General features: G+C 41.2%; 1 protein-coding gene across 6 annotated transcripts in view; it reads left to right on the top strand.

Moving 5' to 3' along the window:
- PTPRJ (protein tyrosine phosphatase receptor type J) overlaps positions 1-21,254 on the top strand; it is a 73,711-nt gene extending 52,457 nt beyond the window's left edge. For 3 of the 6 annotated variants that reach the window (XM_030482752.1, XM_030482753.1, XM_030482750.1), the window contains 19 exons: positions 24-290; positions 1,414-1,680; positions 2,835-3,101; positions 4,005-4,271; positions 6,061-6,348; positions 6,599-6,733; positions 9,398-9,605; positions 9,749-9,867; positions 10,456-10,543; positions 11,628-11,669; positions 12,491-12,499; positions 12,591-12,678; positions 13,840-13,930; positions 14,646-14,719; positions 14,863-14,997; positions 15,444-15,563; positions 16,322-16,482; positions 16,996-17,131; positions 17,926-21,254. In XM_030482752.1, coding sequence (XP_030338612.1) covers positions 24-290; positions 1,414-1,680; positions 2,835-3,101; positions 4,005-4,271; positions 6,061-6,348; positions 6,599-6,733; positions 9,398-9,605; positions 9,749-9,867; positions 10,456-10,543; positions 11,628-11,669; positions 12,491-12,499; positions 12,591-12,678; positions 13,840-13,930; positions 14,646-14,719; positions 14,863-14,997; positions 15,444-15,563; positions 16,322-16,482; positions 16,996-17,131; positions 17,926-18,084 — 2,921 coding nt within the window. In that variant the 3' untranslated portion in view covers positions 18,085-21,254. The remainder of the gene's footprint in view (positions 1-23; positions 291-1,413; positions 1,681-2,834; positions 3,102-4,004; positions 4,272-6,060; positions 6,349-6,598; positions 6,734-9,397; positions 9,606-9,748; positions 9,868-10,455; positions 10,544-11,627; positions 11,670-12,490; positions 12,500-12,590; positions 12,679-13,839; positions 13,931-14,645; positions 14,720-14,862; positions 14,998-15,443; positions 15,564-16,321; positions 16,483-16,995; positions 17,132-17,925) is intronic. The other 3 variants (XM_030482755.1, XM_030482754.1, XM_030482751.1) reach the window with 2 other exon arrangements.
- The last annotated feature ends 924 nt before the right edge of the window (positions 21,255-22,178 follow it).

Below are 22,178 nucleotides of genomic sequence, written 5' to 3'. Positions count from 1 at the left end.
AGATGTTGTCTTGCCTTTCACAGAGCCCAGCCCAGTGCTTGATCTCAAGGCGGACTATGTTGGTGTGACTTCAGTCAACTTAGCCTGGGCAGTGAACGACACTGCTTCCGACTCCTATACGTACAGCATAGAGGTTGTAAATGGTACCTCTGCTAGGAACCTGATGTCCAATGTCACCAAAACTGAAATTACGGAGTTAATCCCTGGGACAATGTACAATTTCACAGTGTTTGCAGTAGCAGCTGATGATCAGACAGAAGGAGAAGGAGTATCCATAAGCCTGTATACAAGTAAGGAAATGGTGCCTCTCAATTGCACTGAATGTGTAGTTTGTACCAAATTGTGCTGCTTTTTTACTTTGGGTTTCCAACCCTGTGCTGTTATTGTGATGTTGCTTTGTGCTAGATTCATGCAGGTATGAATGCAAGTGGCCTTTGGTAAAAGGGAAAAGGGTTGGGGTTGCATGTGTCACTGTGAGGTCATTTGTTGCCTGTTAAGCAGTTGCTTCATTAGCTTCACTGATCTAGACTATGTAATATCCAGCTGCTGCCGCAATATGACTTTTTCTACAGTTGAGGGCTGAATAGGCACCCTACAATACTTCTGGGAGCAGGTTATCAGAGCTCATACCAAACGACATGGCGTGCAGCGTTCTGGCTAGGACCACAGGGCCTTCTTGTTATTAAAGATTGTTTTGAGCTCTTTGCAAAGTCCCTGTCCTGGGGCTCCTGTGGTCTGTGGCAGTGCGTAGGGACACATCATTGAATGTGGTGCCATTTTTGTTGGCTTTGTGCTATGGCACCTTTTTCCCAGATCAGAGGGGGACAGATGGGAGGAGAAGATCTTTTTTTTTGTATCTAGCTCTGAAGTGGAAGGGGAACAGGTAACATCCCTACAGAGCAAATAGGAGCAGTGTGTCCTGGATCTGCTACTGAGTAGATGAGCTTGTCTAAGCTGCCTGAGGTGAGTCTTGTCTGCCCAGTGCTGATGCTGAATCAAGCTTGCAGATATAGGGCTGTTGGACCTGCTCAAGGAGCCCATTTTCTTCTGCTGATGTTGAGGAGAGGCTGTCTGAAGGCTCAGATTAAGATTCATGGGCACAATTTTGAATTAATAGACCAAGATCACCCTCACTCTGCTTCCTTCCGTGATTTCCGTCTGTTTCGCTCTCTGGAAACCCACTGTGGAAACTAATTCTAGCATGTGAAATCAAATGAAATAGAATATAACCCCCAAAGTCTTGTGGCCTTTCAAGAGATCCCTCAGCATGAATGTCTGAAAATGAACATTGATACTGCAGAAGTACTGTTTTGCTACAAATAATGCTCATTCTATGTAGAATAGGGAAATTTCGCTGTGGCTGCTGTTTCTTCATTTCTCTGTCTTCAGTGATTATTGTCTCGCCTTTCACAGAGCCCAGCCCAGTTCTTGATCTCAAGGCGGAATACATTGGTGTGACTTCAGTCAAATTATCCTGGGCAGTGAACGACACTGCTTCCGACTCCTACACGTACAGGATAGAGGTTGTAAATGGTACCTCTGCTAGGAACCTGATGTCCAATGTCACCAAAACTGAAATTACGGAGTTAATCCCTGGGACAATGTACAATTTCACAGTGTTTGCAGTAGCAGCTGATGGTCAGACAGAAGGAGAAGGAGTATCCATAAGCCTGTATACAAGTGAGTCACAGTTCCTTGCAGCCCTGTTTCTGGTGGTCTGTATTTTCCTGTGCAGCACAGGGCTCTGCCTACCTGCCTGAGGGCTGAAATTTAATGCTGTTGCAGGCAGAGGTGATGTTTTGATCCTGGAGATGACCAATCTACCAAGCATGGGATGTTAAAGTGCATAAGAAGTATTGCCCTGGTGAAAGCTGTTGGTGAAGTTTGTCCCCAAGGCTGGCAATACAGAGACCTCCCTTCTAAATTTGGGACAGGGGGTTGCATTAATTTCCTAGAGGATGGGGGCCTCAGATTCTTATTTTAAGGGGCTTCCAGACAGAGCATATTGTGCCAGGGGATCCTTTTATCTGGGGCCCATAGCTGCCATCAGGAGGTAGCATTAGTTCCGGAGACATGCTTTGGCCATTCCACGCCTTGCCGTGTTGAGTTGCAGAAGTCTTGACACCTGGTGTTGGAGGGACCATTTTGGAGCTGGCGTGCAGGGCTGTAGCCCAGCCTGGTCATTCTACAGGGTGTATTTGAAAAGAAACAGATGTTTGTCATTTGTGTTGTCCTGAAATGTACCTGCATGTGTGCTCCTACCTTTCCAGTTGATTCCCACAAGTTTCTCCTGTGCTACCTGACTGTGATGGCTAGTTGCCCTGTTTTGAAGATGCACGGAGTATAGGGGGCTGGAGAGAGGGTCTTGGGAGACAGTCTCTCTGCCATGGGTGTGAGTGCAGGGCACAAAGGTTGGAGAAGGAGCAGGGTGCCTGAGTCATCACCTCTGTTTCTCTTCCAGTGATATTTGATATTCCTTACTTTTTGCTGTGCAGAAATGCACCACCGCTGTCTTTCCCCTCCATTCTTCTCTCCTTCCTAACCATCTCTCTGGATTGCCGGGGGGAAACTCTGGAAGTGCTGCTGCTGTAGTGATCTGTGCTTTTTGCTTTTGATTGTGACAGTAAGATGAATTGTACTTTTTCTCATTTTTCTGTTACCCAGCCATTGATGCAGAAGCCTCCAGGAGCATCTGGTGATGTTGCTGGGATGCTCCTGCACTCTGAACAATGAGTGATGTGAAGAGGGTGAAGCAGTGGTGCCTGTGTTTCTTCTGTCCATGTATGTGAGCAGTTGCTTTTGCAGGTTGACAGATGTTGTCTTGCCTTTTACAGAGCCCAGCCCAGTGCTTGATCTCAAGGCGGAATATGTTGGTGTGACTTCGGTCATCTTATCCTGGGCAGTGAACGACACTGCTTCCAACTCCTACACGTACAGCATAGAGGTTGTAAGCGGTACCTCTGCTAGGAACCTGATGTCCAATGTCACCAAAAAAGAAATAACGGAGTTAATCCCTGGGACAATGTACAATTTCACAGTGTTTGCAGTAGCAGCTGATGGTCAGACAGAAGGACAAGGAGTATCCATAAGCCTGTATACAAGTAAGTCACAATTTCTTGCAGCCCTCTTCCTGGTGGTCTGTATTTTCCTGTGCAGCACAGAGCTCTGCCTACCTGCCCAAGGATTGAAATGTAATACTGTTGCAGGCAGAGGTGATGTGCTTTGCTTGTCTGCAGGCAGAGTTGTTTGTGTGGAAGAGACATAGTCTTCTAAAAAATAAAAAATAAACAGCCCTCCTCAAAAAACAGTGATTGTTGAAGGTGGTCACCAAGGCCTGTGGCACAAAGAAGGAACACTTACTGAGAATCTGCTTGCCTGGCCTGGGATTTGTGGGCAGTTTTGCTGCCTTTGCTTTATGGAGGATGGCGGCCTTACGCCCTTATTTTGGACTCCCACACAGAGAAAGGTGGTTGTGCCCAGGGACCTTGAGGGGGCTGTGGCTGCCGTTGGGCTGCAGCAGGAGGGTGAACTTTAGGTAGCACAAGCTCAGGGGTGAGCTCAGGACATGAATGGTGATGAAGGAGCAGGGTGCCTTGGTCATCACCTCTGCTCCTTTGCCAGTGATATCTGGTGTGTTTCTTAATCCTTTGCTGTGCATGGATATACCACCAACTGCTTTCCACACCTTCCCCTGCAACCTTGTATCTTTCATGACCACAACTCAGAAGCAAAATAGTGGGCTTGCTGGCACCACAACCTGTGCTACTGCCTTGGAGTGCCAGAGGGAGATCAGTCCCACTCAGAATGACTTTTCTTCAGTTTTCTCGTAGCTGCTCATTGGCGCAGAAGCCTCCCGGAGCATCTGGTGATGTTGCTGGGGTGCTCCTGCACTCTGAACAATGAGTGATGTGAAGAGGGTGAAGCAGTGGTGCCTGTGTTTCTTCTGTCCATGTATGTGAACAGATGCTCTTGCAGGTTGACAGATGTTGTCTTGCCTTTCACAGAGCCCAGCCCAGTGCTTGATCTCAAGGCGGAATATGTTGGTGTGACTTCGGTCATCTTATCCTGGGCAGTGAACGACACTGCTTCCGACTCCTACACGTACAAGATAGAGTTTGTAAATGGTACCTCTGCTAGGAACCTGATGTCCAATGTCACCAAAACTGAAATTACGGAGTTAATCCCTGGGACAATGTACAATTTCACAGTGTTTGCAGTAGCAGCTGATGGTCAGACAGAAGGAGAAGGAGTATCCATAAGCCTGTATACAAGTAAGTCACAATTTCTTGCAGCCCTCTTCCTGGTGATCTGTATTTTCCTGTGCAGCACAGGGCTCTGCCTACCTGCCTGAGGGCTGAAATAACAGTATTTTTTCAGGCAGAAGTGCTGCACACAGCCTGCCTGCAGTCGGCAATGTTAATGTGTGGAAGAGGGCTCTGTGGGGGGGGTTTGTTGCCTTCACTCCTTGTGGATGAGGCCCTCAAGTCCTTATTTCAAAGGGGTCCCACAGAGAGGGCATTGTGCCTTGGAAATGTCCCCTTTGGAGCAGCCTGTGGCTGCAGCTGGGCTTTGGCCAGCACTGTGCTGTGTAGCTCTTGGTCACACTGCTCTGCTCAGCTTAACAGCTGAGAGGAGAAGGTTGAGGTACTCCTGTGTTCCTCGTGCTGGGCACTGTGACCATTTTTGCCCCTTACTGCGAATATGAGCTGCTGTGTCATTTCCTCTGTTTTGTCCCATTTTGTCTGAGGTGAGCTCCTCAGGACAGTTTCCAGATGTGCCCCAGGATGAAGCTGTTAAGAGAGTCTCTGTACTGTGAAAGTGCTGCTTGGCTACTCATAATGCCTAATCAGATCAAAACATGGAAGTGTGGCTGTGCCTCTGCTTCTTCTGTCTCTGTCAGCAAATATTTGTGAGTGCTGAAGAGTCTCATCTTGACTTTCACAGAGCCCAGCTCCATTTTCCGTATCCAGGTGGAGTGTGCTGGTCTCTGATTTTTGCCATGGAGCACAGGTGATACTACTTCTCACTACACCTACAGGATAGACATCCAAAGTTGTGGTTCCTCTTCTAGAAACCAGATATCCAGTATCACCAGAGCTGTTTACAGACATAAACCATGGAACCTTCTATAATTTCACCTTATTTGTAGGATTAGCTGACAGTGTTACTGAAGGAAAAGAAATATTTATAAAATGCAGTAGAAATAAGTCCCAGTCATTCACATTTGTCATTTAAATAAATCACTTTCCTCTGGTACACAATTCTACCTCTCCTTAGTTTCTTAAAATAATATCCCTTCTTAATAACAAAATAATTTCATCCATGAGCCTTTTAACCCCTGTATTTGGAAGTGCCAAATACTTCTTCATCAAGAGAGGAAATAAATTTGCTGTGTGTTACAATTGTAGAAGCTATAAGAGTTTTGGTCTTGAAGGCCAAGTTTTAGAAGGTATTTAGTTTAGAGGGACCTTTCTGCTTGGTGTTACTGTTACATTAACTTTTTTAATAACTTTTTCTGTATGGTCATAAGGTTGCAGTTTTAATAGTGTACTATAGAAATGTCACACAGACTGACATGTTGTAGTTGCTGCTCTTAAGGATGGCTACTCCTCTGCTCTTGATGCACAAAGCTTATATTCATTGTATTTGTTGGCACCTAAGAGTTTTAAGTAATTATACAGTAAGTTAGTGTCAATTTACATACTACTTTAAAAATGTTCTTTGAGTGCTATGTTCAGTGACTGAACAGTATTTTGAAAGCTTTGCTCATCTTGACACATACTCTACCTAAATTTTCTCAGTAAACCTGCCTGCAGGGGAGTTACAGAGCACAGAAGAGGTCAGCGTACTTAATATGCTAAATACTTCCCTTCCTTATAGGGTAACAAGTCCCTGTGTGCAGTAGCTTTGTCTTTTTAAAAGTGGAAAGGAATATTGAAGTTTTATAAACATTTATACACAGAACTTAAATATTGACAGCTTTTTATATATACTACAATACTTGACTTCTTACTCCTCTTGGGTTTTTTGGTTTTATTTTTTGTTTTCTTTTTTTAACAGTTCCTGCCTTAGTGAATTCATTTCAATGTGAACCAGTGCTCAAGGAGTCTTCTCTAATGCTGAAGTGGGAATGTCCTCCTGGTAACAATTCTGGCTTCAAAATTAAAATATTTAATGATACATGGGAAATAGAAGAATGGGCTCCATCCTGCACGGGAGAAGGCTCAGCAGAAACCTTCACAACATCATCTTTAGATTATTTCCGCACCTATGCTGTTACTATTGCAACTCTTTCAAATGGTTCTGAAAGTGATCCAGTGCAGAAAATGTGTAATACAAGCATTACTGGTAAGCATTAAGATTTGAGAACTAAAGATATTCATAGGACTAAAATGTTAACTTCATGATTGCAGAACAGCAAACTTGAATGCAGTACGTTATCATCCTACACATTATGCATAAAATACAACGTTCATGCAAAGTCTAATGTGACGCACAATAAATATGCATTGTATGAATAGCATCAGTGTTACAGCATTTTACTGGTTAGAAAACTCTTCTTTACCAGTCAGGTACTGAAACATATTTCTGTTTATAGATCCACCTGCTCCAAGCAAAGCTCCTTTAGTCAAGGCAGTCAGTCACAACTCGTTGTCTGTAGAATTCTCTGACTTTGAGTCAGTGAATGGACCATTAAAAGCCTATGCAGTAATGATCACAACAGAAGAACAAGGTAAGATGTTATGATGTTATCTTGTAGTTTTGTGAAATAATTTATCAGACAGCATTATGTTTTAAACTCTAAACAGGTGTTAAATGGATAGAGAAAAAGCTGACTCACTATTTTCAGTCACCTTTCAAAACTCATGAGGCAAATACCTTGCTTGCTTTAAGCCAGATCACTCCTTGTTTTCAGAAAGCCACTGTTTTTATTCAACCTTTTCCACCCTGCCTTATCCTTGTATAAAAGTCTCATATGTGTTGCCACTGTGCTGTTGCCATCTTGATTTGCTAGTGATTCCTGCCACAAGATTGCGTAGTATCCCTTTTTTCCACAGAGAATAATTTTCAGAGCTACTAATATAAGCAGCTTTGGAATGTGGAATGCTTTTCCCCCCTCCCTTCTTCAGCTGTAAGATATCTGCAATAAGATCTTAAAAAGAAAAAAAAAAAAGGAAGAGAGCTTTCCTTCCTTCATTTTGCTTAAAATACTTTAGTAACTGAGAGAAATAGGGTACAGATGGAAGGCTTGAACAGCATTCTCAGCATTACATGCCATGGGAGGTTGAACACCATGAAAGCTAGAGGGTGGTCTATCAAACTCACATCTTTAAAGCATCAGAACAGAGATACATCTTTAATCGGTGAATGTCCAGGGATAAACTAGGACGTTAAGGAACTTACCTTTGCAGTGTAGGTTCCAGTTGAACTTCATTTAATTTCTGCCAGCGCACTGGAGGAATAGAGCAGCTCATGGAGATAGTTTTCCCCAGGCAAGATTTGACATTCATGCCTATCCTTTGTCTTAACACTGGAAATTCATCTTGTAGCAGTTAGACTGTGGATCTTTCTTCTGTGGTTTTCCATACAATATACAACCAAGAAATGTCCATATATATGTAGTACACCAGTGCAGAAAATTCCTGGTTTTCACATGCCTGCTCAGCTGCCCTGGAGTTGCTGATTTGACTGTCAGTCTTTTGCATGCAGTAACAACTCTGCTTGTACCTTCAGCCAGTCCTGTTTAGTCATGATGAGATTCAGCACATTCTTCTATGTGGTTTTGATTGCAAGGTTTTCAAGATATGATTGACAGAAAGAAGGAAAGAAGATCTCCTGTATTTATAATATAGAGTCTGAGTACTTTGATAGGAGCAGAAAACTATCCTTACAGCCAAGCATCACTTCAGCTTTATAGTGTTGAAATAGCATTAATATGATTGAGGTGTGTTTCTCTCTCTTAAAACAGACATCATTTCCTTTAGGATAGACAGAGGGGACTTTCTTCAGTTGTGGAAGCAATGGTGTCTAAGGCTGTTTGAGATGTCCAAGGGTGATACCCAAGATATCCTCAACGAGCTGCAGATATAACCTGGGTTTTACATCAATTTGGAATGGAAGATAGGGACCAGACAGACATATAACGCATCTCAGATAGTACTGAACACCCATTTCTAGGCAACTGAATTAATTGCAACCTCAGCTGCTTTTAACATAACTGATCTAGTGCTTTAGAAGAGCTGTCTTGCACCCTGTTCCTGCACAGTTACAAGTTGGTGAGAGCTTTGCTACTGGTGACAGTGAGCCACCAGCTCACTGGTGGCAGATCAAACCTTGTCTTCATAACTGTAGAAAACTTGCTAGAGCTTTTCCATTTTTCAGAGCTCCTGCAAGGCTTCTTTTTAAACGTGAATTCAAGATATACTGCTTTTAGAAGGAGCTTTTAGTTTTGCAAAGGCAGTCAGTAGAGAACAATTTATGCAAACTTCACTCAAATGAGAAAGATTCTTCTTCTTCCTGTAATACTTTGAATATGTAACATCAGTTTGCTTGCTCTTGAGTTGTTGGACAACTGGTAATTTGAGCTTCTTTATTACCTCTTAGGTTGTATGTGCCTCAACTGTATAATCTGGCTCAAGTTTGAATGGTTGGATAGGGTTTTGAGGAACTTGATCTAGTGGAAGGTGTCTCTGCCCATGCAGGGGGGTTGGAACTAGATCTTTAAGGTCCCTTCCAAACCAAACCATTCTTTGATTCTATGAAGTTTCTAGGGTTCATCTTCTAACAAAAGACACTGTAAAGTGATGCTCTTCTGCAGGTGGTGTCCTGTTGGTCACTCACTGTGATAGCCCATTCTTCCTAATCTTCTGTCTGTGTCAAGAAAAGGCAGAATTTAACTCCTTGGTCTCCTGCAGTTTGAGTGTGTGACTTCTTATAAGACACAGCAAGGAAGTATAGGTCAGCACGAGTTTAGTGTCACCCTGAATGAGGTTTGATGCTGTTTGGGTAGCACAACATTACCAAATACCAGTTCGCGTCATGCTCTCTACATGTGATAGTTGATAAAGTGCGTATGGATACGACTGACTTGCCCAGTGAAGGTTGTCCAGGGGGACATCAGAATCAACCACTAATGTATCCTTACAGAGAAGCTCCACTACACATGGCAGAAATAAAACCAAAAGGAGATTAAACCAAATAACGCTGGGGGGTAGGGAGGTAGTTCGGTAGATTGCACTGCAGCAGATGAGATTCAAGATTGTTGCACTCAGCCTTTCGTTTCAGGCATTTATGGAGTAATGACAGTTGTGGTGAATGTGACCATCTCACCACTGCGACGATTGGTAAAAAATCGGCGGATGGTGTATACCACATATATCCTTGTTTTTTCCTGAAGGTTGTGGGTCTTTGAAGTCTAAATTGAACAATACATATGAAGATTTCAAGAAGAAGATCACAGTCACCTATGTAACATATGTTGTAGCTACAGAGCAGGCAAAATCACCTTTTCATTCTCAGAATGAAACATTAAACGTTAACGTAGGCAATGGAGAGAAAGTGTGTGGCTACAAAAATGGACCATTGATTCCTCTTCGTTCATACAGGTATTTATTTCAAACCACTGTTCGGTAAACTTTTTTGCGGTTGAAATCTAAAAGATTATCTTAAGAAAAAATCACAGATCTTGCTTAAGGTTGTTAAAACCATGTAATGTACTACTTTTTTATTTCTTCTCCCTTATCAACAGGGCAAGTGTTGCAGGTTTCACTAACATAATCTTTAATATGGACGGCATCATTGTGGCAGAAGATAGTTATGTATCATTTACACCCTGTTCTGAGGCAGTTTTGCTACCGCAGGATCCAGGTATAGTTAATGTCAAGTATAGAACTGGCAGCTTGGCACATGCTCACTGTGTGGAGATCCCTTAGTTATGGCGAGTTTCATAACAACAAAACGCCTGCTGGTTTCTCTGTGATGGACTATTTCCGTCCAGCTTCGCAGTGACAATTTACAGTGACTTTGCTCTGTAAATTCACACCTTGCTAGTTCTGTGAGTGACTTCTTTTTTCCATGTATGCCTTCCACTGCGGAAGTAACCAAAAGCTGTGCTACGCATGGCATGCTGAAAGGGATTGGATGCCACAGTGAGACTTTGGTACAGAAACAAGTAGCAAAACCAGCTTATGTTCTAACAGTTCTGGTAAATTAAAAGCAGATGCATTGGAATGCAAATACCAGTCCTTTGCTCCCAATTTTTTATTAATTTATCACCCTTGGTTTATTATTCTTTGTGAGCTTTCAATACTGGTACTGCCAAAGGACACAGTAAGAAAAGACATTTAGTGGAGTATGCTCTGTCACTTGTGAGGTTCTCTTGTATTATGTTGATTGAGTTAGATCATTGCCAGAAAGGTAAATCAGTAATGAGTAACACTTGTTCTCTCCTATCAGGTGTTATTGCTGGAGCCATTATTGGATGCCTTTTAGCTATATTGGCTGTAGTCACTATAGGGGGTTTCATATTCTGGAGAAGGAGAAGGTAATATGTGTTCATTACTGTATTTGTTGTGATAAGGAACACCAGTATTTCACTTCTGTATCTTTCTTCTAAAAAGGCCTCTCTGTTTAAAATACAGAATGTATTTTAAAGACATGCTTTGAAATACATTTGTTAAAAATCTTGTTTGTGTTACAGATTAGAGTTGATGTATCAGACTAGTTAAATGACTTTGTTCAACCCCATAGTTACAAACTAATGAGTTAAGATTTGTTTTGCTTTTCTCTTCTGAATTCATTTATGCTGATGAAGTAATTCAGTCAGAAGTGAGCAACCATCACAAGTTATAGTGCTAAAAGACATATATAATTATATCTTAAGTGGTTTTATTTTAAATCGCCCATTAATCACACTTGTTAATTGCTTGATGGCCTGTCACATAAAACTTCCATTCTGGAGTTCCCAGAAGCTGATGAGTTGCCTAGGTTTTGAGCTGGGGTCTCAATCTCCAATCTTTTCCAAATAATCTAGGACCTAAGAATCCATAAAGGGTTTTTCCTGCTTCTGATCGTGTGGTGCATCCTCTCTGAAGAGTTAGCTCAGGGCCCTTAGTCCAGTTTTCTTAGTTTCTTTGATGAGCTGCTGTTATTTTTACAAGTGTGTCTAATAACTGTGGACAATAATGACAAGAGCTTCCTTTAAAGCTGGAAGTACTTACTTTCATTCAACTACCACTTTCAGTACCACTGACACATCACTATTGAACTCTTAACGTAGATATTCTGGGATTAGTAGCAATTCTCCTGAGATGTTAGCTAGCGATGCAGATCCCTCAGATGTACTTATTTCACCAAACTGTGGTTTTTGTTCTGTACTCTGTGTTGTGCTCTGGTCCCAGCTGAAAGAAACAGTCCCATTGCACAACATCACTGGAGGAAGGATGAAGTATTTTAGTTCTATTCCAGGTGTAAGGTTTGCCTCGGGAGGGTTTTCTTTTCCACCAAATGAGATGCTTTAAACGAAATTGTTCTGAACAGGCACAGGAAATAGCTGTCATCAGGAATCTCATCCGCATTCCATTAAATTCTGCTGTGAACCTATTGTGTTGTTTTCTTTTGCCTTATAGGAAAGATAAAAGAAATACCGAGGTGTCCTTTTCTCCAATTAAGTAAGTCTGTGTTCTTTCACACATTGTCTTCTGAGCTCAAGTGATATTTGCAAAACTTGCTCTGAACCCCGATACTCATTTTCTGTGTGGTTTTATATAGAATTTTGCAGTATTAATTTCTTGCGGAATTTAAAGACTCCAGCCTGCAGACTAAAAATCAGTATGATCAAGACTTCTAGAGCTGCCACAGAGCTTTGAGTGCTTGCTTCATGAATCACCATTAGACACAGAAATGCTCCATGTAGTTTTGAAAACCAGGATGTTTGAATGAAATACAGACTTTGTGCACACTGAGGAAACAATTCAAATTGTTGATAAAGGGCCGTGGCCTGAATTTTCCTTTGCTTTATGACTACTTTGTGCTGAACCATTAGTTCAGATAATGTTGAGATTGTGAAAGCTGACTGTGGGAGGGTAACCGTAATATATTGGAAGTCACAGGCAGTGCGGTCGAATCACATTATTGGTTTCTTGCTACAATTTTTGTGCTGATGGAAAGGCATAGCTGGAGCATCCCATAAAGTCCCACCTGTGCAGACTTTGCTAGTTCCCACAAAATATAGCAGGGAATGGGGCTAATCTGATGGGAGTGCAGAAGTAGCTGACTGAAACCTGCTGTGATAACCTTCTCCTGAAGGATGTGCTATTCTTTCCTTGGTTTAACAGATCAGTCAAATGCTATGCTTGGTATCCTGTCCCCTTTAAATGCAGTTTTGTGGCTGCTACTACAGTCATGCTTTCATTCTTAGATTCACATAGTGAAAACCACAGCTGCATGTGTCTAATCAACCTTTTTTTCTTCCCCCCACCCTTCCCTGAAGAGTCAAGAAGTAAGTAAAGCGCACTTTCTAACACATTAACTGAATTCATGGCTTATTTACGTAGTACCAGTTACCAATTACATGGCTTTTCTCATTTTAGATCAAAGATGATTAAAGTGGAGAACTTTGAGTCCTACTTTAAGAAGCAGCAAGCTGACTCCAACTGTGGTTTTGCTGAAGAATATGAGGTATGTGCCCTCAGTAGAGAGCACTTCATGACAAATATTTTTGGAAAGGCAGCTCAGCTTTCTTATGGAGCATATGTGAGGCTTACTGGAGGGAAGAGAAGGGACCTTTATTACAGAGATTATTAAGATGCATGTACAGCCTTCCCTCATTCAACTCCAAATTTAGTTGAAGTGCATGACAAATACTTCACATCCTGAACTATTGTCTCTACCTGTGAGCTTACGGCATGGCCTGCTGTTTCAAGCTCTTGCCAGAGACAGGATCTCCTGAGCCCTTGCCCTAGTCACATGACACAGCCTAGGGAAAGCTATTTCGCCTCTCTGCACTTTGGGTTTTTTTAATCTTGTTTTTGTTTTTCTACACAGCAAGACAGGTTTCTTGCTAATGTCATTGACTTCTTTAGTGTGTAGGTGTGATTTGCAAACCACACCTGTGGAATAGCTTGAAGGAGCAGTTAGAGAAACAGCAGTTATGAAAAACATAGATGTTTTTCTGTGAAATGTGCTAAAGCTCAATTGTTATAAGGCACAAAAGACAGGAGTCAAGTGTCAGTAAGGATTCTGTGTTGTCATGTTTGCTGTTAAAGAATCTCTCTTTTTTTTGGGGTTTTTTTTTTTTTTTGTTCGTTCATTCGTTCGTTTGTTTCCATCTCCTTGAAGCTATTAATTGACTTCCTTCTTCTTTCCAGATCAAATTCTGTCCCTTTCATTTGCTTTGCAGGCTGGTGCTTCGCCTTGCCTTCCTCTCAGATTTTGCTTCCTGCAGTCCTTTTCTGATGTACTTGGTCCCTTTCTCCCTGTAATGTCTGCAAAGCTTATGCTAAGTAGTTCCCTGTCTTGGGGTCAGAATGAGAGTGCCCTTGATACCAGTGTCCTGTGTTTCTGCAAAACTGTTTCTGGGCCTTTAAAGCCCATCTCTGGATTTTAAACATGCTACTGTTCCTACATTCTGCATTAATCCTTTATCTGTCTCTTTGCCACTGTCACTCTTCTACTCTACAGAAGTAGAGTAGATGATCTTTATCATCATTTATCCCATTTACCACGCCTTCTTTTACAGCAGAGGCTGAAAGTGTTCGGAGTATTTGTCTTTCGGTCAAGTGTTTCTGTATAATTCCTAAACCAGGACCCAGGGGCTCATGAATCCTCCTTTCATTGTAGGAACTCAAGTCTGCTGGTGTTCATCAGCCCAAATTTGCTGCTGAACTTCCTGAGAACAGGGGAAAAAATAGATACAACAACGTCTTACCGTGTGAGTTACTCTCTTTGGTTTTGCATGTGCTACTGGTTGAGATTTTAGATGGAAAACCTTGAGTTAGTGTAAGCAAACCCAAAGAGCTTTCCCTGAAGAAAGCTCCTTAAAGAACTTTCCTGTAATTAAATAATTTTAATTTTCCATTTGTGAGAAACTTGCAGTCCAGATTGAAAAAGAGGTTAACTGTTGGCTACGGACAGATAGATGTGCAGAGCTATGCAAAATACTAAGGCCCTGCTGGCCAGCTTTGCAGGTGAACTGAGAATGTAAACCCAGCCGGGCTGTCTGCAGGCATCCCTGCCTAGCTGAGTGTAAGGAGGAATTGGAAGCAAACAGTGGTGGGTACGTGGGGATGCTTTGGAAGGAAAACATCAGCTGCAATGGCAGCAGGAGACAAATTACCCATTTTTTCTCCAGTAATTAAAACTATAGTAAATTCCATGTTGGATTGAAAATATATAAATATGCAAAACCAAACCATTTTTAAAAAATAATAAAATCTGTGATTGAGTATTCCCAATCTTTATCTTGGCCAGTCATTTTTCTGAAGACTTTCATGATAAAAATTCTGAACTACTGCTAATTATGATTCCTAAAACTTTATTCTTATTCTTAAATTGCCTTTTATTTAGAAACCATGCATTAGATAAGCAGTATTTTGCTGAAAGGTTCTAGTTCTAAAATTCATCATTTTCTTTTTTTCTTTCTGCAGATGATATTTCTCGTGTTAAACTTTCAGACCAGAGGTCTGCATCTGATGATTATATTAATGCAAACTATATGCCTGTAAGTTGCTTCATGAGTTGAAATGAAATATAATACTTAATTTTACAATATAGCCTTAACAGCTCATAATGATGTTTAAAATCCACTTTTTGTGCCTCTGCGTGTGTGTGTATATATTTTACTTTTTTTTTTTTCTTTCTTAGGGGTATAACTCAAAGAAGGCGTTTATTGCTGCACAGGGTCCTTTACCCAATACTATAGAAGACTTCTGGTCCATGATTTGGGAAAAGAATATCTACTCTATTGTTATGTTGACAAAATGTGTTGAACAAGCCCGGGTATGTTTTTATTAAAACTGAACTGTCTCTTGAAGACAGTTGTATCTCTTCTAATTTTTTTGTTACCCTAGTAGGTTGGAGACTGAAAACTGTCTTTTAACAACCATCCTCTTACTGGATGGCTGTTTCCTAAATTAAATAAGCCAAATTTAATATTTTTTTCTTTTTTTCTTTTTTTTTTTTTTTTTTAGGTTTGGTTTTTTTTTTTGCTTTTTCCCATTTTTAATATGTGCTGACTACCAGAATAGATTGTCTCAGGAGGGTTGTGGAATCGCCATCTTTAAGGATTGATTCTTCTCCCTAAGGAATGATTTTGAGAGAGCTTTTCCTGCCCTGGGCCAGGCTATTGGGAAGGGTGATGTGCTTTCTAGCCCTGCTTCAGGTGGTGTCATTCAGAGCCAGCATTGCTGTGTGTAATGTGCCTAACCTTGTAATTCTCTTCTTAGACAAAATGTGAGCAATACTGGCCAGACAAACAGCCCAAGAGCTATGGTGACATCATTGTGACAATGGTCTCAGAGGTTGTCCTTCCAGAATGGACAATAAGGGACTTCACTGTAGAAAAGGTGAGTACCGCCTTGGTCGCTGTTAGTGAAGTATCTGTAGGTATGGTTTATTGTATCACTGTGACTTCACATGTCAAGCAACACTGAAGTGAAAGAATACAGTAATTTCACTAAAACTTAAACAAATTCAAAGTTATCTGAGCGAAAAGAGTAAAAGTGGTTTATTTTAATTTGAGGCTTTGAATATATTGATCTGCTTTCTGCCAACAGTCTGATTTTAAAATTTTTCACCCTTCTTACTGACAACGAGATTCCTGTGATGTGCATGCATTTGTTCATAAGCCCTGGCTTCTCACAACAGTGTTTTAGTAACAAATCCAGAGGTGGGATTGACTGTCAGTAAGACCCTTCTAGTGGCAGAAAAGGATCTGCCAGCAAATCCGGCCTGCTCATGGGAATTCCTGATTGCCCCTTCAGTGATCCTGCAGTTGGTGTTTCCCTCAGACTTGTACCAAAACCTGTGCTCATGCAGATACTTGTAGTATCTGCTGGACTGAAAACACTTAGCTCCCTCTCAGCAATTTTAATGCAGCAGAGATGATCTTGGAGTAAAGTGAAAAGTGAAAGAAAACTATTTCAAAGTATTCTCTACCAGAGCAGAAGGAAGAGGGAAACTGAAATACCATTGATCAAATTATTGTGCAGTCTGTAACAGGCTTCTTTAACGAAGCTGAAGTTTGCCCAGTACGTGCATCAGGAAGCTCTAATGTTGCTCCTCTGAAGCCAGTTTTCTTATTTTTTAATGTGTGTTCCTCTAGTCCAACACAGCAGAGGGCCACACGGTGCGCCAGTTCCACTTCACCTCCTGGCCAGATCACGGAGTGCCAGAGACAACAGAGCTTCTCATCAACTTTCGACACCTTGTTCATGAGTACAGCAGTCAAAATCCAATCGAATCTCCTACTCTGGTGCACTGCAGGTAAGAAGAACGTGGTTGTGATAGACACACTTGTGTCTTGTGGCTTTTTTAAGAACAATTCTTCTTCAGTGTGATTTTAAAAAAAAAAAAAAGAAAAAGAAAAATATGTCTCTGCTTGAAGACATGGGCTGTTTACCCTGCCAAATTAAAACCTTTGCCCTGTGCTTCAGAAACATAGCAATGCTACTACATAGGTAAAAAAGTGCCAGACATAAAACTACATTAGAATAGACAATCTCTCCTAGCCTGGAAAACTTAACTGAAATAGTTGCCTTTTCAAGTGTTCTTATATGCAACCTTGTGCAAGTGCAAGACTGGGAAGCCTGGAAGCATGTCCTCCCTCCCTCTTGGTGATGGTAAGAACTACCCCTCTGGGCTGCAGAGACTTTTAATACCTGTGCCACTGAAATAACAGAAACCATCTTACTGCCTTGCTGGCTTTTTATCAGGCCACCATCGATACAACCAGGTGGTTGTGAGAAAGCAGTAAATGGCTTCCCTGTGTCATTGCAGTGCTGGTGTCGGGAGGACAGGGACATTCATTGCCATTGACCGCCTGATTCAGCAGATTGAAATGGAAAATACGGTGGATGTGTATGGAGTGGTATATGATCTTCGCATGCACCGGCCTTTAATGGTGCAAACTGAGGTAAGGCTGTCTTCCATCCAGCAGCATGTTTTTCAACTGGGCCTAATAATCCAGGAAGGGTGGACTCAAGATGTAGCTCAGAATTGCAGGAAGGTAAGATATTAAGGAGCAATCGGAAATTGCTCTTCATTTAACTTCCCTCTTTCCTGCCTCAGCTCTTCCCACAAAAGTAGCCGCAGCCAGGGGCCATACTAAGTCCAGGCAATCTCTTTACAGAGTGCTTTGTAGGACTGGCATTTGCAACTGGAAAGACTCAAATCCTGAAAAAATGGGGTGGGGTTTTTTTGCAGCTTGTTTTACTCATGTGAGTTTTATCCTTACAGCTGTGAGCCAGAACTATCTTGAGTCAAGCGGTCTCAGTGTGCATCTTTTCTTTTGTGTTCTGCAGGAACACACATGTTCCTGCTGAAGTTATCACTTTGGTCCAAAAAGGTGTGTGGACTAATTCAGTGGATGCGAAAAAGGCTGTAAAAGCTCCATCATGAAAGTCTTTTAAGAGGGTGTTAGGCATGATGGTGAACTTGATTCTAGTTTTTTACAGGGGGTTGATCAGATGACATCATGAGGTCCTTTCCAGCCCTGTTTTTTTATGAACTTCTATATATGTGTGTGTGTGTGTGTGTGTGTATATATATATATATATATACCAAAACATATAACATCTAAAAAGTACTTTGTGATAACATTCAGTGCAGTGGATCCAAATCCCCGGATGGGTTATATTCAGGGGCAGAATTACTTGCAAAATCAGGTATTTGCTAGAAATATATTACTCTCTCTTTTCCTTCCATTAGGACCAGTATGTCTTCCTAAACCAGTGTGTTATGGATATTATTAGATCACTGAAAGACAGGAAAACCGATCTTATTTACCAAAACATGACAGCAATGGCAATCTATGAAAACGTCACACCTGGGCCAGGCTTTGGGAAGGCCAATGGCTACCACGCATAGCCTGGGAGGAATGTGGTGTCTCCAGGAGGTGTTACCTGCGCAGAGGAAAGGGAGATATTCTACTCATGTTCTCTGGGATTGTGTGCAGTGTCTTGTGTCTGGCTTCTCCGGTTCTGTCTACATTCGAAGATGTGATCTGCAGGAGGAAAAACACAATGCTGGCAGGAGCCGCAGATTGGTATTAAAAAAGACAGAAAAACAAGCAAAACTATTTAAAGTTAACAGAGGAATCTTGCTTTTTCTTGGGAATTTAACAGTACTGATAGGTGAAATAGCATTTGCAGAATGAACAGTGAACTAGAATTTAAATATTAAAATAATAACACAAGCTTTTTATTACAATTTTATATGATTTCATTTACAGACACCAGGCTTGTGGGCTGTTTTAATATATTTAATTATAAGTTTCAGGAACGTATTTTATCTACTGTATCTGGTTACTTAGCTAATAGGTATGTGCCTCTGTGATTTTTTTTCTCTGTGTTCCTTTTTATTTAAAAAAGGAGTACAAACAGCTCCTTCAAATGGACGTTTATACTTGGAAATTGTGCCTTTTCTAGTTGATACTCTAGAAAAAAAAACAGCAGAGATTCTATTTTTGTACTGAAACTCTTAATGAGAACACAGATTTTTAAATAAGGCTTGTGTCAAACTGAACTGTAGTTGCACTGTTGGCAGGACTCTCCAGAAGTTTGGAGGTGAGCTTTGTTGTTGCATTTCACCACAAATATCCCCTGCCTTAATGTTTCGGTGCCTCTGCTAGAGGAAAAGGAGTGTGGTGTGTCACTCCGAGCTTTAACTATAGTAAAAAAAACCTGAGCAAGTGAATATGTGAATGTGTGTGCGGGGGTGCATGTGGGTGTGTATGAAGGACAGAATAGCTCCTCCCTGTTCCTGGCTGATGAATTCCTGTTTTTATACAATTTATAATGATTTATTTAAAGGTGCAATATATGATTTACTGAATAATGATAACTCTATTCTAATAGAGTTTTACTCAGGTTGGTGTCTTTTTATCATTGTTGTTGTTTTTCCTCAAATATATAAATCTGTGAAAATGTCAAAACCAAGGTTCCAAGTGTCCAAGCACTCCCAAACAGATTGACTGGCTTTACTGTTTCTACCAAAACAAATGGCACAAAATTCTGCTGTAGAGACCAATTTCTTGGTTGTTCTAGCCATTCAAAACTGAGACACATCTTACCTGCCTACATCTCATTTATCTAATGTAATTGTTTTATAATTATTTGCAATGTACTGCTGCTGTTGGTTTAACTGGTCCTTTTGAAAACAGATCAAGCAAGCAGAAAGCCCCTAGTCGCTGATTTTACGAGTCAAGGATCAGACGGGATTTATTTTGCTGGTACCTAACTGTCAGACTTACGAAGGCATTGCCAATGAAGGACCTCTTGAGTAGCTTGGGGGGTGGGGGGTGTTTTTTTGGTCTTCGGATCATTGCACTGGCTGCATTGCAGAGGAATATGAAGTTTATGAATAATGCTATAGAATAGCTCTAAAGCGGTGAAAATCTTATGAAGGTTTAATAACCAGAGTCCCTGGAATTCTGCTGCTTTTTTGTTTTGTTTCGTTTCGTTTTGTTTGTTTTAGCAGAGTTGTCAGGAAAAGCTACAAATACTAGGAGTATATGTGGCATTAGTGGCACCTGGCAACCTCACAGAATCCGCTGTCAGCTGAAGGAAAATGTAGGATTCCTGATGCACAAACTGTAACTTTACAGATAACCAGAGGAAATTTTTACAACCTGGTGTGAAATTGTGGTGTGCTGTGTGTGAGCAAAACTGGAGGATAAACCACAGTGTACTTCGGCTTTGGTTTTGGGTTAGGTTTTGGAGGGTTTTGGTGGTTTTTTGGGGTTGTGTTGGTTTTGGATTTTTTGGGGTTTTTTTGGTTTTGTAGCAGCCACTTGTGTGGGTTTTTGTTTTTTGGTTTTTTTTTTTTCCTTTCCTTGAAACCTTTTAAAAAATAAATCTAAAAAACCCCAAACAAACAAATAAAACCCCAAAAAACCCACAAGGTTAATGATCCTGCCCAACTCCATCCAAACTGGCAGTCCACATAGTGGATCTCTCACCCGGCATTCTTCTTAAGCTGCTGTCAGATGACAAAGATAAACCACTTGGACCAAACAGAAGCATTCCAAAGGAACTGGGAGGGAGGAAAGTCTGCCCCTTATGTTTTTTTCCTCTCTTTATCTTTCAGTTACTGCACATCTGTGCAGAGCACAGAGCCAGTATTCATTAATCCAGGTCACCCAAGAATTTGCTGCCTTAGGGTGGCGAATACTCTCTTGCTTCAGAAGGCCCTTGTGTATAGCACAGAAGAGAGGGAGATGAATCGCCTACGCTAGATCATGTGTTTGCATTATATTACAGCAGGACATCAGAAAACTAGCTAGAATGGTGTGTGTTTCTACCTAACCACTGCCCAGATACTCTTACAGAAAACAAATGTATCTGTCTCATTGTTTTGATGTTGGAAGCAGGCACCAGATTCTCACTTGTGTCATCATCTAATGAGTATCCATTTTTAATACAACTGTATACATGTGTTTTCCCAAAACTGACTCATTGTGAAAAGAGACTGAAGTTAGATGTAAATGACCTGCTGATCCCAGGTATAGGAGGAAAAAGTTGGTAAGGTTTAAAATGTTGTAATCACAAAGGTGGCCATAGTGTTGCTTTGAATAAGCAGGATGTGCCTCATAGGATGTCTCAGCAGAAGGATTACAGGTAATGCTTTACTGCCTTGTGGATCTGTCTTGGTCAAGGCGACTTGAATTCCTGCAAATACTTTTTTTCCCTGCTTTCTGATGTTCTCTGTATTATAATTGCTGAGGTCTGTCTCTTTGGTCACTGTTTTCTCTCACTGTTGCTTATCTAAAGCTACCCACTTTCCAGGCTGAAAGCCTCACTGTGTGGCAACTATGTCTCCCGTGTTTCTGTTCTCTCTTTCCCATTTGGGGCCTGCTTAAGAAGGGAAACAATGTGTTTCAAATAAGTGACTGTCAAATATCTTGAAATGATGTACAAATTTTATTGTTTTCATATTTGTTGTACAGGAAATTTCAGCACATGTCTATAATGTTTTTAATGGTTTGATTTGTTTTTAAAGATATAAAAATAACAATTAAAATGCATCATCCTAGAGCACTTTCTGTCTTGTTTTTCCTTTCTCAGGGTTTTCTTTTCAGGTAATTTTGAATAAAATTAATTTGCCAAAATACCTATTTCATGTAGAAGGGCTTTATAATGGATAATGAAAGTGGGCTCCCATCCCCTGGGCAGACACTTGAGGCAGATGTGTATTACCATCACTGGGGCTCCCTTCGAGGGTGTTAATTTGTGGTTGAGGCGGTTTCTCTGAATGAAGAGCTTTGTACCAATTAAGGAACAATACCTTCGTCCAAAGTCAATCAAAAGATTTCCACTCAGTAAAATAGCCTTGGGGAAGGACCAGTGTTTCTGGGACTCATTTACTTCCAGAAAAACAAGAGAGGACTATTTCAGCCCTTGAAGGAGATTTTCTGTTGTTAGGGGGCATTGATAGAAGGGGGTGCAGAAATATCCTTGTAATGTTATAGCTGGCTTCTTGATTACAGATTACCTTACTGTAGGTGCATATCAGATTACCTCAGTTAAGCCACTTTCTTCTAAAATTCTTAGTCTCCGTTCCTGGTTGCCATCTGAATTGCTCCCAAGCAGGATCACATGCCTGGGGGGTGATACTGGCACTCGGCAGCTCTCCAGTTCATCACGGGGTGCTGACACTCTAAAATCTTGTGACCCTCCACATTAACTACTGTGGTTTTGGCAAAAACAGTGTGGTGAGATGGGATTGACTTCGCCATCTTCCACTGGGAGCAGGGAAAAGCCAGATTCTTTGGAACAATGTTCTGGATGTGATGCTAGTGTATTTGTGGACAGAGCACTCTTCAGACGCTATGCCATGTCTTTCCCCTGGTTTCAATGCAAGGCAGGATGGGCAAGAAGATGTTTATCTGGACACTTGTTTGCCTTGTTTTTTCAGTCTGGCAGTTTTGCGCTGTGGTGATTCCAGGTGCTGGGAATGTCTTG

This window comes from Strigops habroptila, chromosome 4 (genome assembly GCF_004027225.2).
Source record: "Strigops habroptila isolate Jane chromosome 4, bStrHab1.2.pri, whole genome shotgun sequence".
Taxonomy (NCBI): domain Eukaryota; kingdom Metazoa; phylum Chordata; class Aves; order Psittaciformes; family Psittacidae; genus Strigops; species Strigops habroptila.
Note: the sequence above shows the minus strand (reverse complement) of the source record. Positions and strands in the feature narration are given on the sequence as shown.